This window comes from Solanum verrucosum, unplaced genomic scaffold (genome assembly GCF_900185275.1).
Source record: "Solanum verrucosum unplaced genomic scaffold, falcon-dt-bn FXZP01000277.1, whole genome shotgun sequence".
NCBI lineage: Eukaryota > Viridiplantae > Streptophyta > Magnoliopsida > Solanales > Solanaceae > Solanum > Solanum verrucosum.
Genome location: NW_026019945.1, coordinates 1,148,366 through 1,168,070, shown reverse-complemented (window position 1 = coordinate 1,168,070; position 19,705 = coordinate 1,148,366). Strand labels below are relative to the sequence as shown.

The 19,705-nt window shown below is 32.0% G+C and overlaps 3 protein-coding genes across 3 annotated transcripts; 2 read left to right on the top strand and 1 right to left on the bottom strand.

The window, feature by feature from the left end:
* The first annotated feature begins 4,493 nt into the window (after nucleotides 1-4,493).
* On the top strand, nucleotides 4,494-7,908 carry LOC125807131 (pectinesterase QRT1-like). The gene is made up of 5 exons (XM_049486906.1): nucleotides 4,494-4,929; nucleotides 5,569-5,764; nucleotides 5,856-6,059; nucleotides 6,835-7,082; nucleotides 7,547-7,908. Exons 1-5 carry the CDS (start codon nucleotides 4,637-4,639, stop codon nucleotides 7,692-7,694), a joined length of 1,089 nt encoding a protein of 362 aa, XP_049342863.1. The 5' UTR covers nucleotides 4,494-4,636; the 3' UTR covers nucleotides 7,695-7,908.
* A 2,323-nt stretch (nucleotides 7,909-10,231) lies between these two features.
* LOC125839259 (pectinesterase QRT1-like) lies at nucleotides 10,232-13,329 on the top strand. The gene is made up of 5 exons (XM_049518236.1): nucleotides 10,232-10,518; nucleotides 11,878-12,073; nucleotides 12,177-12,380; nucleotides 12,629-12,864; nucleotides 13,126-13,329. The coding sequence occupies exons 1-5, from the start codon at nucleotides 10,232-10,234 to the stop codon at nucleotides 13,271-13,273; spliced, it is 1,071 nt and encodes a 356-aa protein (XP_049374193.1). The 3' UTR covers nucleotides 13,274-13,329.
* A 56-nt stretch (nucleotides 13,330-13,385) lies between these two features.
* On the bottom strand, nucleotides 13,386-18,852 carry LOC125839249 (uncharacterized). Its single transcript, XM_049518225.1, has 6 exons — nucleotides 17,907-18,852; nucleotides 16,640-16,707; nucleotides 16,445-16,567; nucleotides 14,801-15,538; nucleotides 14,422-14,638; nucleotides 13,386-14,330 (listed from the first exon to the last, which is right to left on the bottom strand). Exons 1-6 carry the CDS (start codon nucleotides 18,202-18,204, stop codon nucleotides 13,744-13,746), a joined length of 2,031 nt encoding a protein of 676 aa, XP_049374182.1. The 5' UTR covers nucleotides 18,205-18,852; the 3' UTR covers nucleotides 13,386-13,743.
* Between the last annotated feature and the right edge of the window lie 853 nt (nucleotides 18,853-19,705).

Sequence of the window (19,705 nt, the reverse complement as noted above, 5' to 3'; positions counted from 1 at the left end):
ATAAATATTCAATGATTTTTTCAAATATAAATAGAGTTTAAACTAAATCTATCAAGTTTAATTGAATTTGACTATCTTAATACTAGTTTTGTCCTTACGTTTGATAGTATAAAAATTATTTACACGAACAAATTCGTATTACAATTGAAGAAACGCATCTAGTGACATGAACATGTCGGAGTTGGTTGGAAAAAACGTACACGCAAACCTTTGAATTCATCATAATAATAATTGGGACCAAAGTTGGGGAGCTGAACTTTGTAACTTTTATATTTATTTGTGGAAGTAAATAATTTGTTTAGGACTAAGAAAGTTTGACACCTAGCACTAATAATAAATGTTGAATTTTGGTGTGTTTATCGTCTTATACGATGTTCTAACGTATAAATGTAAATTATGAAGTCCATTCTGTGGACGCGTATCCAAATAACCCCTTACAACACGAATATTTAAGGAATTCTTTTAAAACATATACAACATATGTATCAAATTTACTTACACGTATGAGAAAGCGTTAGAGAATAATACATATATTATTTTGAAATAATATCGTAAACTATATTACAAAATAAATATATATATTATTTTAAAATAATGTCATAAACTATATCACATATTCAAATCTGTAAATAAAATCGTTTTTCGACCGATCAACTCATACTCAAAGTCGTTTAGGCTCAAGAAGGAAAGCTCATTGCTTAGGTAAGTAAGAAATCTAGTCCAACTTGATCAAAAGCAAATTAATATTTATTTATTTATCAGGCTAAAATAATTAATTAAACAACATTTTTTCTTTTAAAAATTACCAATCATATTCATTAAAAAGAAAGATAATGTGACGTTTGCGATGACATGTTTGTTTATTTATTCTGGAAGATTTCTTCTTCATTAGTCATGGGACCGCCACTATACTAGACCCTACCACATCAAGGACTTACTCAAACCATAATTATTTACGACGGATCGATGACAATAATATATTCAATATAATTTTATAAATTGATATAAACAAAATATAAGTGAACTTTATTTTTTTATTGGCAAAGTTGAGGGATTATTTTCACAAATTAATTTGATTGAATATGAAATTTAAAATAAAAGAAAAAAAATTCAAAATTTATACTTAAAAATAAACCATGAAAGATAAAATAAAAAGTTTAAAATCAAATTGTTAGTAAATATCGAAGAGTGACATTCTTTTTCCTAGACCAACTAAAAAGAAGAAAGTGTAAAAAAAGTTGAAACTAGAGGTATTATTTCGATCTAGTTTGTGTGACACTTTTTTAAGTAATAAATTCAAATAATTTTTATTTATTTTTGTTTTTCATATAAATTTAGATAATATCACATAAATTAAAATAGCGAAAATATAATATTTCAACGTAATTTGACTAATTCCAACCATATTATTCAATCCACTTTTTTCAAAGTCTTGTGTAATTAATACAACTCCGATGAATTTTCATTAATTTTTTCCCAACAGTAGGGAAGTGACTTGGAAGGTGAACGTTTGGATTTTATTTTTTTCATTAAATAATTCAGTATTGATAGAGAGACGATATATAGTAATATATAATTAATATGGGCCTTTCATTTAATTGTACAATTTCTTAGATAACTATAGTGGTCAAGTGGCAATATATAATATAGTCGACAAGACAAAATTAAAATGATTTGTCTGCCATTTGGGAGATGAAAAGAACTAATAAGGATAGTAGGGTTTGATTGCTTGAAATTTAATGAGAGGTCTTGAGTTCGGAGAAAAATTCGTTGAAAGTGATGTGTGATTCGAATTTAATCAGATTCTAATGTGGATTGCGATCACCACATGAAAAATAAAAACAAAAAAGCTAATGTTTTCTTGAAGGAAAAAAAAAAAATATACACATGACAATAAGAGAATTTCTTACTTATTTTTTTGAATTCGACATGTAAGCAATAAATATTATTCTAAAAATATTTGTAAGGAATTTAGATAAATATACAAGAGATGAGAGTGAGAAGAACGGATGGTATGGCTTACGGATCTGCATGAAGATGGAGTGTATTGAAAGACGAAAAGACCATCATCATAAGAAAATAAAGAAATATTTGAATTTGAACTAAAATTATTAAATTTATGATATGTTCACCCATAACTCCAGAAAAGGACAAGTGGATAAGGGAGCTTTCGAATTTAAACTAAAGTTACTAAATTTTACTGAATTTATATTGTAAACGATACATCCACCCCTTTTTCGAGAAGAGGACTAAGTGGATAAAATGATATTCGAATTTGGCATCACAAACAGAACACATAGCATAATATCAGATATTAGTCAAAAAAAGACGGGAATATTATTGGTGGGGTCAATTTATTTTATGATCGTGAAAACTTTGGTATAAAAAAACAAATAAAATATGTATGGTTGCAAGTGCTTCATGAATCTAAATTCTGAACCATTGGAGTTAAAAAGCATTTGCCGTTTCAACTTCTTTAGGGGTCGCTGCATCCCACAATAAGCAGAAGAGGATTAGATTTTTTTTTTGTTTTCTCGGGATTTGATACTCATTTTAGGGTTTGATTAAATTAAGTTTTTTAAGAAAGACGACGACATATACATAGTTTCTTGACATCATTCACATTTGTTGGTGTCTGTTACATGCCTTGGAATCTGACGTTGGAAAGTTCCACATTGGGTTATATAAATGTTTCCTAATAAAGCGACTTCAGAATCAGAACTCGAATTTAAAATATATGGCTAAGAATGAAGGAGTGGATCTCAAATACATACAAATCCCACTAGATAGATGTATATGAAATATCATATACGCGAGCGAGATATGAGAGCGGCAAGAGAGATGGGAGGGAGGTGAGCGAGATTAGTCTATGTATTCCAGATACATGCAAATCCACTTGAATACACTATATCTAAAATAGATTACACCTAATTTTGACGTCGTGTGTACGGAGACATATATGTGAATGTATCTGGACGTGCCAAAAGGATACATGTGAATCCATGGATACATTGTATCTAAAACAGATTACACCTAATTTTGACTCATGTATCCTAAGATACATGTAGCTGGACATATCTAGACGCACCAAAATTTGGTAAGATTTGTAATATTGCACACTAGTGTATATCTAATTAATTAGTTCCTAAACTAGTGAGATTTCTGTAAGTTACATCTATAAAATTATGCCCTCGCAAAAATAATAATTAACAAGTGATTAATTTGGGCCTCATCTTTGTGCATTTTGGTTCAAGTTGGGCTGGAAATTTTGGCCACTTAAGAGGCCCATTTTATGTGCCCATCAAACTATTGTTTCAATTCTTCTTTCTTAGTTCTAAAAAATAAAAATTGTCAATTATTGGTTATAACGTACTCTCTCTATTTCATATTAATTGAATTGTTGAGGTGTTCACACCTTTAGGAAAAGAAGATTAAGACATAAATTAGGAATTAGTTATGATTAAAATAACTAAACATTGATTAATAACTAATTCCAATCCTAACTAATGAAGGGTAAAATTGGAAAAACATTCTAAAAGTAGTCTTAAAAATTGAACAATTAAATTAATTTGAAAAATGAAAAATATCTCAACAATTCAATTAATATGAAATGGAGGGAGTATGATATACAATTAAATGAGGATAATTGAATTGAGGCATTTCTAAATTACTTTACATAATTAGTCAAACTCAGAATTAATGTTATTTAATTCTATTAATTCATTTATAAAATTGAGTTTATTATGATTTAATGGCATCATCCATTATCTATTTGGGCAATACATTATCGGTTAAAAAAGGGCGCCAATGTTTTACTAAGAAAAAAAAAGGCGCCTAAAAAATAAGGGCGCCAATGTTGTTGTTAATGATAAATAGAATTCTTATACTTGAAAGAGTTGGAGAAGGACTGAATTTGTGATACGTTATGAGAACTTAAATAAATCAATAATTAATAATTCATTGAAACATAGTTATTTTTGACACGAAAACATCATGAAAAATGTTGTGGATATCGATCTTAAACAAGTAAATTCGTAATTCGTTATGGTAATTTAAATAAGTCAATAATTAATAATTCATCGAAACATAGTTATCTTTAATGCGAAAACATCATGAATTATTATGAATTTCGATCGTAATAACCAAGTGAATCTGTCATACGTTACGAGAACTTAAATAATTTGGTAACTGAAAACTCATTGAAATATAGTCGGTAATGGTATGAACTTAAAGTTTGACCCTATTAAGTATGAAATCCACGAAAAAATGACTACTTTTCAATGACTTTTGACTATGCATTTATTTCTAAATAATAAATACTCTTCGAATAGACCTTATACGGGGTGTAAGTGTAGAATTTCATAATATAAATGAATAAAAGTACTTAATTTTAATATACAAGGAGTATATCCAAAACTAACCCATATTATATTATAAGAGAATTAAAGTGTAATTATCTCTAAAAAAATCATATTTACATAATCTTTTCACTTAATCACATTATTTAATCTTCTTCTACTATTAGAGTTCTTCACATCAAATTTCCATTTCCCTTTCATTTTCACCTATAAATAAACTCATCACTATACTTAATTTTCATCTCAATTAAACTTCCAAAACAAAAATTACTACTTTAATGTTTTTTCTCAAGATGAACTTTAAATATTTTATCAACATTTGGAGTTTGATGTTTTTGTTCATTTTTTGTGCTAGTAAATTGGAGGCTCAACGTTACGTTACGTGGGACGATATTAAGATGAACTTTGATAATATTGATATAAGTAATGGAATTTTACGCAAGTCTCAAGGAATTATCGTAGTCGATTCGAATGGTAACGGAGACTCCGTTACTGTACAAGGTGCAATCGACATGGTCCCCGATTTTAATTTTCAACGAATCAAAATTCTTATTCGTCCCGGACTTTATAGGTATTTATCTGTGTATATGTATCGATGGTGTAAAAAATTACGATATTTTGAATTCAAATTCTATGTTTTTTTTCTCCTTTGTTAGAAATGGAATCACACATGAAAATAGTCATGATTGGTGTTACTTTTTGTGTTTTGAGATTTTCATGTTTGATACATTGAAATTAATATATGTTCTCTTTTTGTCACATAATTAAAGCAAATGATTTATATTAAAACTAGATTGGTCTGTACAGATACATATCTATCTATAGACTATATATACTAGTACTATTTAATTTTGGATCTATAATTACTAACGCGTAATAGGTTCAATGATGAGTATTTAAAGATTGAAACCGTAAAATTTATATTCTAGAATTATTTCTTAATTAAAATAGTTGTCATCTAATTTTACATCTTCAATATAGAAAATCAAGAAACAATTTATCATTTTGTGTCTGTTTTATCCTTGTCATTCATTTCCAACATTTCGATGCCTTATAATTAGTAAGGGCAATACAGTAAAATCACCCTTTTGTTTATCGTTTCTTAAGAGGGGTGTCAAGTCGAAGATTTGACAATTAAAGATGAACATAGGAGTATATGTGAAGATTTAGTTGTATAATTTGTGATTTTTTTTTAAATTTTGTTATGCAGAGAAAAAGTGTTTATTCCATCTTCAAAGCCATTTATTTCATTAATTGGTAATGAAAATCATCCTGGAAGAACAATAATTACTGGGAACTCTAAGGCATGTGATAAGGATCAATATGGGAATGAAATAGGCACAATTGCTACAGCCACAGTTACTGTAGAATCAGATTATTTCTGTGCAACTGGCATAACCTTTGAGGTATTTGATACAGAATGAGCGTGATCTTATTATTAAATGGATTCAGTTAAACTCACGGAAACACGTTTTTTTTTTTGTTTTGTTTTGTCAGAATACTGTGGCTGCATTGCGTCAGGAACAGGATAAGCAAGGTGTGGCATTGAGATTAGCTGGTGACAAAGCAATGTTATACAGAGTTAGAATTTTGGGATCACAAGACACACTTTATGATGATAAAGGATCACATTATTTTTTCAAGTGTTACATTCAAGGAACTGTTGATTTCATATGTGGCAATGCTAGATCACTTTTTCAGGTTCTTGTCTCTTTTATCTTTTTTTTTTTTAATATCGATAGTGTTCAAGTCAGCTTGTTGACACCCGACTTGTTATTTGTTATCAATAATATAAGTATCAGGTTATTTTGTCTGTTAAGACTTAATACAATTAGAAAGAAATGATCACTACTAAAAAAAATCACTATATTCCTATTGAAAAATGTTATATGGCTTTTCTTAAGAGATATTTTGATTGAATTGGTGAGGATAAAAAAGAAAGTAATGTTTTCATTCAGAAATATTAGAAAGTTTCCCATTATTCAGTGAGAATCTGTTTTTGTTTTCCACCCTACATTTTTTTATTTCTAGTGAGTTGGTTCAGTGGGACATGAGTGAAAAAGCTATGTTATATATCACTAATATTTCACTGATTCGCGATTGTGAAAAACCGTTATTTCTAGTAATGTGGGTCTAGGGCACCTCATTGATCGACCTACTCTCGTACCAATTGTTATAGACTCATTCAACTTCTTAAGTCATTATTATCTCCTTTAATCAACAACGATTCACGATGGAAAAAAAACTTTATTTCTAGTAATGTATGTCCAGGCCACCTCGTTGATTGACCTACTCTCTTACCAATTGTTATAGACTTTATAAGAGCTATCACCCCCAAAGACTAGTCTACTATAGGTGAGAGAGCACGCACTCATTCAACTTCTTAACTCATTATTACAACCCTCCACATACTTGAAACTCGAACGATATAATTCATCCTCTGAACAAGCCTCACTCGTTTAATTTTTCTCAACAGAGTTGTGATCTTCATTCAGTAGCTCAAGATAATGTGGGAATATCAGGAGCAATTGCAGCACATGAAAGAGAATCATCTGATGATGATAGTGGATTTTCATTTGTTAATTGTAAAGTGACTGGAAGTGGAAGTGTATTTTTAGGTAGAGCTTGGGGAGAATATTCAAGGATTATTTACTCAAAATGCTATTTTGATGCCCTTATTCATCCACAAGGATGGTTTGATTGGGACGTACCATCTAGAGAAGGGTAAGATCATTATTTATTTCGACACCATTATTTAATCTATTTTGCACGTTTATCTACTTCAGAATAACTTTAGATATATGGTCATGTCTGGAATTAGGCCTTGTCAAAGAAATGTCTCAAGTTACATATAACTAAAGTTAATTCATATGTGTATGAATTTCAGACGTTTTCAGACACGTATATTTAAAGTTGTTTTGAGGTGGATAGATGTGCAAGTTAAGAAAATGTTTTAAAAAAAGACTAAAGTTAAGGCATATGTGTCTGAATTTCGGACGTTTTCAGACTCAGCTTTAGACAAATATATCTAAAGTTGTTTTGAGGTGTAGAAATGTGCTAATCAAGAAAATATCACATGTCTGAGTTTGTTTTTATCTGAAGTTGTTTTGAAGTAGATAGACGTACACAATTTTATGTACTTTAAAGTATGATTTAAATGGTGATTTCGATTTTTTTTTTTTTTTTAGGCATGCATTTTTTGGAGAATACAATTGCAAGGGAATTGGAGCAAATAGAGCAGGTCGAGTGCCATGGTCTAATAATTTCACTCAAGACCAAGTCCAGCCCTTCTTGAAAAGAGACTTCATTGGTGGAGATCAATGGCTTAGAATTTAGGTTAATTATGTGTTATTACTTTTTGCAAAGTACGAAAAAATAAAAATTAGGCTAAATTTGCTTGTGAGATTTTCGTTTTTATATTTTATAGGTAGGATATAAGAGTCCATGTCCTTCAAGTTTGATCAAACATTTTGTGTCATAGCCTTTCTTTTATTCATATTTATATAAGTGTGTTAGAATATTGATCGTTTGAATGAATTTTTCAATATTGGATGTGAAAAGTATTTTTGAGGTTTTTTTTTTTTGTATTTTTGAGGTTTTACTTATGCTTTAATTGTTTATTTTTTTCCTCTATATCCAGGTCTTTAACTCGAGACGTCTAATTAAGAGTGAAGCAATCACATTACTGCACCATAATTCATGTTGGTGTTTTATCATTACTCATGTTGGTGTTTTAATTGTCTATTCACGATCATGTTATGTGTTGTATTTAGTAAAGAGTGATTTACTAGAAGTAAACAAATTCAAATTTATAGAATACTTAACACCAAATGAAAAAAAATATTGAGATTTTAATCATATTTATAAGTGTGTTCTAGAATATTGATAGTATGAATGAATTTTTCAATATTGGATGTGAAAAAGTATTGAGATTTTACTTATGTTTTAATTATCTATATTTTTTAAGAGTCCGCATTAAAAATCGCATACTGTCGAACCCATTTGGTGATAACGCTCCAACAAAATTTTCTTCGAGCTCTAATTCAAATGAAAAAAATAAAAAATCCTAACACCATCACGTGATCTCATCTCAAAATCTGTATGAAAATAGCTCTAGCTAACCGTTAAAGCAGAGGAGCTATCTTTTATCCACGGGTATGATCTTGGGGAACAAAGTGTTTAATAAGCACTTTGGTTGAGGACAAATAAATAATATTCGATGCATAAAATATCTTACGTGTCACTATAGGGTGAGGAAAAAAATTGCACCCTATAAAGGGATGTGATGTCTATAGGTGACCTACGTGGAACGAAGCAATTACTAAATACGGTTGCATGGCTCGAACTCAGGCACATTATAGATCACATAAAAATAACTTTAACGCTGCTCTAATTAAACTATAAATAATTAGATTTAATAACGATTTGTTGATAAACTAGAACAAATTAATGATTTATGGCATTTGGCCTATTTCATAATTAAGTATCCGATTTGAAGTTTTTGCTTCAAAATGTGGCCCTTTAGGCTTCAGACTGTTCAAGAATCCCCAAAAGTTAATTCTTTCCTTGATTAACTTATATATTTAAGAAGTGTAAAAGAATTTGTGAAATATTAAGATTTTAGCATATTATAGTCAGAAGCAGAGCCAAATTTCAATTTTACAGATTCTAGTTTTATTTTATTTTTATAAAAACATCTAGAAGTGATTATATTGGGTTCTAAATATCTCTCTCTCTATATATATATTCAATAAACGTCTTGATACAAATATCTAGTTTAAGTACTAAAAGTTATTGGATACGATCAAATTCATAATCGAGCTTTTGGTTTCGCCCGTAATTATAGCATGTTACATTGACGCCTAAACCCGAGATCCGTGATTAAAAAGGCGGGATAATTTCACCACACGTAGGTGTGAAGATGAATAGACGTACCTTTTCGTCTATAAATTTAGTTTCAAAATAAGCTAAACGAAAAGAGGCGCCGGTTGTGAAACATAACACATGTGATTCTAGCGACCCGTTACATCACAAAATTTTTATTTCGTCTACACCAAATTATATTAATTTATCATAATCAAATAATCTAACGAAGCAATAAATTTTACCAATTAATCATTCAAGTGATAAAAGTGTCCTTTTTTTATTTTTCATATTTATTTTAATATATTGTACTAGAGTCGAGTGTCCTTCAAAAAACAACCTCTTTAGAAAAATGGTCTACCGTCTACGTATATTCTATTAATTCTCCCAGATAGCTGGACCTCACTTGTGAGAATTCACGAGATATATTATTGTCGTTGTTTTTATAACCACTTACGTGATGTAAGTGTATGTATAAAGTATAAAATATAAACACGTGATGACATATATTTATTGATTTGATGTAAACACTGATGTAAATATTCCGCCAGTAACACCCATACTCTTTTGTTTTTCCACTTATAGTTAAAACACTTTGAATTAAAAAGTAAGAGAAAAAGATGCTGATTTTAGCCTATGTTTTTTAAAAAAAATAAATAAATATAAAAATAGCGGTTAATATGCAACTTTTCGAAAAAAACACACCTCTTGAAATTTCACAACTACTCCTTAACAAAAACTACCCCTCAATCTTTACACATTTCACTCTCCATTTTCTTTCTTTATTATTATTATTAACTTTAAAACTTTAGAGGTTCTTGAAATTATGTAACATGCAAATTCCAACGTTCATAATTTCATAAATATTTCTACTATGCAAAAAAAAAAAAAAAAAGTTGTATAAAAGCAATACTACAAGTACTATAGGCTCTTATATTTATTGCCTTCACTTCTTACTTGCTTTTGCCCATAACTCTTTTTTACCATCTTCATATTTTTTGGGGTTTAAGATGAATTTAAGTGATTTTAGCACTTTGGTTGTGATTTTTTTCTTGATTTGTGGTGATCAATATTCTTGTTACATTATAACATGGGATGATATGAAGGTGAATTTAAATAAAGATGAATTTATACGATCGCGTTCTTCTTCTTCTTCTTCTTCATCTTCGTTACAAAGAGTTATAGTTGTTGATCAAAATGGTAAAGGAGATTCAATTAGTGTTCAAGGTGCAGTTGATAAAGTTCCTTCAAATAATTTACAAAGAGTTATTATTTACATTCATCCTGGAACTTACAGGTAATTTTTTTTCTATATAATATAGTTTTTATCAACTTTTTACAATGATTAATTCCTGTGTTGTTCAGATTCTTCAATAATGTCGATGAATATATGTGAATTGTTCCTGTATATATAGTGTACTTTTTATCAACTTCTTAATCTGAGTAATTTCTATGTTGTTCAGATTCTTCAAAAATATTGATGAGTGTACGTTGAATTCTACAAAATTAATGTATATTTTGAAGAATCCAACTCAAATACGAAGACATTTTTAAGAGTCTGAACAACGTAGATTAGTTCATGTGATGATCATGAGGACCAATCTAGGGTTTAGTAAAATGTAATTGCTTTGAATCGAGTTCTATGTATGTATAATTAAAATTTTATTATTAAATATGTAGAAAAATTAAATTCAGAATTCAGTTAGTGAAGCTATTGTAGAACTTGAAACCCATAAAGTTGAGATTTTGCGAGGATATTATATTATTTGAGTTAAAAGTTTCAATGCATGTATTAACTATATATAGAAAAATATTAACACAATCAGATCGCTTAATATTTTTATTTTTATTTTACAGATAACTTAATTCATTATCCTTTACTTTCTTGTCTTAATTCTAAATGTAAAAAACTCATGTATTGATTCATATATGCATTTTTATTTTATTATTTTTATATAGCTTTTTTTTTTGCATTTTTAAAAGTTGGTGTGATTTGTGAAGTTAATTTAAGCTTGAGGACGTGGGTATACTAGAAATAGTTGACAGTTAAAAAAATGGTAGTGGGTTAACCCACCAACCCCCTCATAAAATTACTAACTTTTGTGCACTGATAAAGTGAAAATATATATTTTTTAAATTATAAATTTCATATTTTAAAGAAAACTTACGTGTAAATCTACTTAAGGTAAATTTTGATAATGTGAGGATTATTTTACATTAATGAATTCAGGAACAAAGGTAGAGTATAGTTTACGAATTTGGTCGAACACAATAAATTTGATCTAAACCTAATGTTTTGTCTTTAAAAAATCATAATATATGTGCAGATTATTAATTTAAAAACTACTCCACTAACTTTCTGAAAATATCGAATTTCGAATTTATAATAAATTTGAAATCATAACTTCAATGAACATGGTACTCCTTTTTTCTAGTCAGCCCATGATGTATTGTGTTGAAATCTTATTTTACGTGTGATGTCTTGAATATTGTCAGTTTAGTACGAACCCTTCAACAGAAAATTAAACTATCAAGTTATGTATATATAGTAGATGTTAAATCTGCTTTAACTTTTTTGTGTATTTACCTTTCATATTTTCAACTTAGTGAAAATTCTGATTCCGTCAGTGACTATCGACACGTATATTTTATGTAGAGAAAAGGTACATATACCAGCATCAAAGCCATTCATAGCATTAGTTGGTGATCAAAATCAAACAGCTCGAACCATTATTTCTGGTCATGACAAAGCCTCTGACACTGACCAATATGGTTCTATTTTAGGCACTTCTAGAACTGCCACACTTACTGTTGAATCTGATTACTTTTGTGCCACTGGCATCACTATCGAGGTACGTACGTACGTGTTACAGTCAAACTTTTCTATAACAGTGTCGTTTTTTGTTTTTTTTGTTGTTGTTGTCATGAATCGATTCGTTTTGTGATATTTTTCAGAACACAATAATTCCAGATCCTAAAGGTGTTGGAATGCAAGGAGTGGCATTGAGATTAACTGGTGATAGATCAGTTTTGTATAGAGTAAGAATATTGGGATCACAAGATACACTTCTAGATGATGCTGGATCACATTATTTTTACCAATGTTATATTCAAGGATCTGTTGATTTCATTTGTGGAAATGCTAAGTCACTTTATAAGGTACTTACTTCCTACCTATCTACTAATGTTGCTCGGACTCTCCAATAATGTTGTTGTGCCTGTGTCATACCCTTCAAATATGTACTACTTTTGAAAGATCTGACACGCATTATCGACATTTTGGAAGAGTTTTGAACAACATAGCTCTCTACTTTGAAACTACCTCAACCATAAAGGACCATTTTGTCATTTTCTCTACTTTCTTTCTTCAAAACTTTGACTTATTTTTTCTTTTATATTGTTAACAGAATTGTACTCTACATTCAATAGCCAAAGGGTATGGAGCAATTGCAGCACAACACAGAGACTCAGAAAATCAAGATACTGGTTTCTCTTTTGTTAATTGTAAAATCAAAGGAAGTGGCAGAGTCTTTTTGGGCAGAGCTTGGGGAGAATATTCAAGAATTATATATTCCAAATGTGATTTTGATCCTATTATTGATCCAAAAGGTTGGACTGACTGGAATCAACCATCTAGGCGTCAGTAAGACTCGAACTTCTAGTTAAGAATAGATATATCATATTTATCCCACCTATGTTATTCTTACTCCACTTAAGGGTGTCTGATACGACGAATAGGTATTCAGTGAATTTCGAGTATCATATAGTGAAGATTGATAATAATGTCTCTAACACAACCCCTTTTGGTGGATATTGACAAAGTGACCACCAAATACTAGGAGTAAGCAATGATCTTCTTGAAATCGATCCGTCTTTAAAAAATGACTTTTTCCTGTGTTTGCAGGCATACAGTGTTTGGAGAATACCAGTGCAGGGGCAGTGGAGCAAATAGAGCAGGTAGAGTGACATGGTCCAAGACACTCAATGAATCTGAAGCAGAACCTTTCTTGGATGTAAAGTTCATAGGTGGACAACAATGGCTCAGACTCTGAACTTTCACACTTCAATTTTCTGTGTGCTATTATGCAAATTCATTCAAAAACAGAACTAAATTGGCTTATGAGCCCTCAATTTTGAAATAGACATAGGGGCGGCTCAATAAGATCGGTGGTCTAAAGCCATATAGTGTGACAATGATTTCACCATAAAATACTGCATTTACAACATGCAAGGTTCATAGTATGTATCTGTCTATTACACTGTGTGCAACACACTTGCAAAACAATTTGACTCAATAGTGGAACGTTACAGATATCGTAGAAGATCCTAGTAATTAGAGAGTTTATAATTGCTAGAGCATCTCCAGATTCTAATAAAGTAGTGGGAACTAATGATAACCTGTACACCTAAGACACTCGATTCCTAACACTAAGAGCAAACCTCGTTCGATTTCCATCTCTATGTACAGTTGAACTGCATCAGTACCTAGCAACAAACTGGAATCTGTTTCGGTGGTAATACATCACGCCACCATATCCATTACTTCTGTTTCGCATTTTCCCCCATCAATCTCAGGTTCTGATGATTTTTCCACATTGCTGTCCTTGTTAATGTCGTTGTCAATGTCCGTGTTGTAAGAATCATTATCATCGCTAAGTTGGCAGTCTAAGTCATGCTTGTCGCTGCCACTGCTGCTGCTGTTATTACAATCATTCTCATCGGATTTGTTTTCAGTTGCATGCTTCTCATCCTTAATCAAGTCTATATCTCTAGTGGAGTTATCAGTTAGTCGCTTTTCTGTAATGCGATCTTCTTGCTTCTCAATATTGACACCGATTGAATGTTTTGAATGGTGATCAACTGATCTTGCTTCTGTAGAACCACGAGCAGCTTCTTCATCCACGCTACTCGCGTGAATTTTATGATCCATAGGACTAGCACGCTGGCACTCTGAAGTAATACTTGATGATACAGAAATCTTGGTTTCTTGGATCAAAGATATCATTGAAAGAATGTCTCTGTTTGTCTCGATATCTACCCATCGATCTCCCACCCAATCCCTTGAGATTCTTAGATTCTTTCTATCTATATTCAAGAACATCCTCTCACCTGATAACAAAAGAGGAGAAAACAGTTTATGAAGTAAATAAAGAGAAATGTTTGCTTAGCACTAGCAACAATATTGAAAAACAAAACTCACCAGGAACATAAACTCTATAGGTTTCCTTCTCTGATTTGTCTGCGTCGACAATTATTCCTTCCCACCAACCATCACTCCACCAGGCATCGATAGGTGCTCCCACATCAAAGGCAAGATCTTCCAGGTCACAAGGGCGGGAAGGCCTGATTGTTGGACGGTTAGAGTTTCTCATTCCAAGTTTATCAGGCTTGGCTAGTCTAAATGTAGGGATCCATTCCTATAAAGTTGATGAATGTGTAAAAATGATGTTAGTTTCCAAAACGTAACAACATTAACAAAATTTCTAGTTCATCTTGGTCCAGAATGATAAAATCATATTTCTCTACGAGTTAAGTTTTTAACATGTAATGAAGTATTCTGAAAAAGTGCTGGGGCATACCTCAAGGTTTCCACATCCATCTTCATCCTTAATATCATCATACTTTATCTTCATCTGTCTCCGGGATATTTCCACAATGGTGCATCTGAACCAGCAGCCTCGGATCCCACTATCTTGGCTCAGACATTCTATCTTCTCATTAACCACAAACTTAGGAGTATACCAGAGCTCACTTCCAACATGCTTATTGGAGTTAAATTTCCTACTTAAAAAACCATTTTTGAACTTCTTGTAAGACTCTTCATATGCTGTCATCTGATGCTCCTTATATTTCTTTCTTGGCCTTTTAGCTCCAACTTTTACATCATCCTTGGCACTAAATTCTTCGTCTTCAAAGAAATCTGGACTGAAACATGAGAAAATTGATTGATCAAGGTAACCGCGCAATTTACCTAATTCAAAAGGTTTTACTCTGTTGCCCTTAAATTGTCTGAAGCAAAAATGTACTCTTGTTAGCAAGTCATTTGGGAAAACAGCTACACATTTCTCATAATGTTCCCGAGTTAAGACAATGGCCGGACCATCAATACACTCTGCACTAATGACCTGAGCATAAGGAGTGATGAAAACCTCTCTAGGATGAGGATTTTTTAAAGAGACAACCCCTCTCACTTCCCTATTAAAGTGGAACCATCTCACTTTGACTTTTTTCTGGCCCTTCCGGTCCTCATACATATCTTCAAGATATGCAAGGTACTGATTTTCCTTTTCAGCCATGACAAAGACGAATGCATGTACCTGGAACACAGAAAAGGAAACAGACTTAATAGCTGTAAACTAACAAATAGGCATGCATAAGGTATAGAGGTGCAGCATTAAAGAAGTCAGGTCATCTTTCTAAAGGGGTCAAGGAGGAAACTTTCTAAATAGCATAAACTTGAAAAGGTTCATTCGATACATTTTACTTGTTTCAACTTTCAAGAGCTTAGATGGTAATCTATGTAAACCAAATAGGCATGATTGGGAAAAGGGAGGAACAGCACAGATGAATCCATGCTTTAATTATGGCAGTCAAGAAAACATTTTGAGCACAGACACAAAGCGTCACTAATATTTGATAATGCCTCTTGTGTAAATAAGAGCTAAATGATAATCCATGTGTAATGCTAAACCCTGAATCATCTCCATACATTTGGACACAGTTTGCAATTAGTTTTTTTTGACAAAGGTAACAGGACTAGTTGGCAATTTGTCATCATTAAAATTAGAGGGAACAAATTAGAAGGCAATAAATTTGCTATCCCACAAGGCCACAACTGATGTCAGACTCTTAACACCTCGCATGCCCAAAACGGAACATCTGGAAAGTGGATGAAAGATATAACATGGGGACCCGACATCAACTTAAACCAACACTTAGATAGGTTTGACTCTGTTGTAAAGAAAAAGAACATTGAGCCTAATACAACCCCAAAATCTAGCTCTTGAGGGTGAGCATTGCTCAAAACTATATAAGGAGACTAATTTCCCGTTCCACAATGACGGGTGACTCCAAAAATATATTATATCTTAGCCTTCTTATCAAGTATATTCCTCGAATAAGTTTGTTCAGCATCTAAGAAATTTCAAGTAAAACATCTTGAGCATTTCAAGTAAAAACTTCATTGTGAGACATTCATCTAATTGTCAGTCCAGGAAACTTACAGCAATTGTGATCCCATTCCGGGAAAATGTTGGGTAGTGTTTGAGCTGTTTACTACATATCCATGGTTCACCTGACCAAACTATATCGGAAGAATGAACTCTCAAGTTTCTTGTTATAGAACCCTGTCATAAGAGATCAGTCAGACATGTCAAACAGCAAGGAAATGACATGTTAGTGGTGAGGGAAACTCGTACCTTGTTACTTGCCATATCTGTTGATTGGACACTGAATAATGGAGACATAGGATCATCTTTCGGTGATTCTGCCATTACATGGAGCACACGTCAAGCTTTTGTTTTTTCCTTCACAGCTATTCTAGACAGTTTCGTTTGCAAATATATACTCTAAAAGTTCAGTGACTTGGAAGTTACAGATATCACATGAAAAGCATCTCCAGCAGACACTCTATTACTGTTTAGACTACATGGGAAAGATGAACTAGAGTAAAACCAACATTGCTGGGAATTTGAAAAGAAAAATAACAGTTGCATAAAGCTCACGACTTGCCGCTGCAGTAGAGGCCAAGCCCAGGCAGTGGGGAAAGATAGAAAAGGTTCATCAAAAAGGCAAACATTACAGAAAATCATAGATATCCAAATACTTCACTGGATAACAGCAAATACACAAGAACTTCATTTGTTCTATTTTTATGAAACTTACTTGATGAGAATGTCATAGCGAAAGTCGAAACAAATGAAGCCATGAAATACTTTCCGGTCTTCACTGTCCTAATTTCCTGAATCCAGAAGGACCTCTACCTATTAGACGAACCATCTTTTATAATACATTAATTAGACAAACTTGTGAAGTAAACCCATTACCTAAGATTAAGAAGGCCAACTTCAGGGAAATCAAAATAGACCTCATGACATAGCATATATAAAGCTAATTAGCATAGGTACTTCATTAATCTAATTGGAATTTGATAGTACATACTTGGAAAAACTTGCAAGTAACTACATCACATTAAAGATTAAAGGCCAACTTCAGGGAAATCAAAATGGACCTCATGACAATGGCATATAAAAAGCTAATTGGCATGAGTATTTCATTAATCTAAATGGAATTTGATAGTATAACTTGGCCCAGAGCATTGATTTCCCATAACGAATAGGCTAGCTCTATCTCTCAATTACCTATCCTATTTTCGAGAAGGTCCCTCAGTTCCTCGGCAGTACCTGAGGTGCATTTAGTTGTCTTACATGAGACAAGGGCTATTCCCTACTCCATGGAAAGAACATACCCAGAGTAGTCCCACAAAGTGAGGTCTATGGAGGATAGAGTGTAAGCAGATCTTACACCTATCTTAGATGTAGAAAGGTTGTTTCCAATCCACCCTCGGCTCAAGGAATAACGGGTCCAACGCAGTCCAGAAAAAGAAGCAACGGAAGTACAAGAAACAACAGATAATAACAAAAAACAACAGAAACTACAATACGACAGTCGATAGCAAGTACTTACTTGAAAAATCACTTTGTAAGTGCTGTTTTGATAGCATAGATGTGAGCCAATTCACAACTTCTCTCCTTGACCTCCACCTGAAGCCAGCATAGACAGAGTCCTCACCTGCATAAGCTTTCAAGAACTCTTCGGAGACGACATAAAACATATGCCTAACACTCCTTTCAGTTCCTACAACAGCAAGAATAGATTCCCCTGAAATATCCTTCAAGAAATAATGAACCACACGATGTCCCCTCTCCTTAGAAACAAATTGCTCCTTCCATTCCACAAAACAGTGGTCATTGCTACTACCCATCTTCAGAAAAATACCCAAAATTAGATCTTTTCAACTCAAAGCACCATATCCAGCCTCACATAAACCCTAATCCGTAAACTTCCAAGCACTATGCCCCTTACCTAAACTAAACCCCCAAAAAAAACAACCTTAATAACCTCAACTACAACCTCAAAAGTCAATCAATTTACAAAAGACACAATCTTGATAATCTACTCTGAAACCCCACCATAAATTTAGCTTCTGGGAACTCAAAGAAACAATGGGTATCTGAAAAAACTCGAAACCAACATCCCTCTACAAAGATCTGAGATAAATTACACATCAAAGTCAAAATTTTCAACAGTTAGACTTAAAGGGGTTTTTGCTGAAGCAAAAATACAACAACCCAACAAGTGAAATAGTCAATAGGCATCAACCAGCCTACAAGTAAACAAAAAAAAGAAACTTGGGTCCAAACTCAAACTCCTTCGAGGGGAAAAAACAGATAAACTGGTGATGCTGGTCAAATATTAGACAAGAAAAGATTCTTCTTTTGTAACTTTAGCATATATACCAAGAATACACAAAGCTATGATGAAGTATGAGTGAAGAAGACAAGATTTTGAATCCTGGGAAATTGAAAAAATGGCAAGAAAGAGTTGCAGAGTTCACATTCTATGGAGCTTTGACGGTGGTAGCTGGGAAAACCTTCATAAAAAGCTTTGATCTTTCACTATGGGGTATTTTATCGTGTAGGCGCTCATAGGCTTTGAACAATGTATCAAGTGGATCATGGGCCCTTTGATTATCTTTGGAGATTCTGATGGATTTGTTGAGTCACTTAGACCATTGAGGACTTAAAATGTACACTTCTGCCCCACATAGTTTGACTTTTGTGGAAATGTCTTTTTATCGATATTTATACAGAGACATAATACATAAATATGAGTCTTATGTGGTATAATACACGTAGAAAATCATGTAGGATGCAAATTATCATGTAGGTTGCCATGTAGCCTGTAGGACGTGTGTATTTATTTGTGCAATTTTATACGAGTTTAAGTATCTATTTATGTACACTCAAAGTTGAAGGGCATAAATGTAAAATAAGGTCAAGTTGAAAAACATATTTAGTTATTTGATATGTGTTTGTACATAAATATGTATCACTTAATTATAATAAATTAGCATATACTCATCATACTAAATTAATCATAATAAATTGATAACTTTGTGTTTGGAGTGAGACGTAATATAAACTTAAGAGGTTCAGTTGAGCTAGTATTTTTAACGCAGATACTAAGTTATGAATTCATAATTATAGAAGTGTAATAGGTTAATTAGTGAGAACATAAAGGTTGAATTCATCATGTTTAAATTTTAAATTATTTTCTGTTTGATGTAAATATTGAGTGCAAATAAATATTTACTTTTTATGTATTGATAATATTTTGATCTCAACGCGCTTGGTCATGAATAATGGAGTAGGTCCAGTAATTATAAATATTGAAATTTAATATTCATAAATACTTCTCAAATT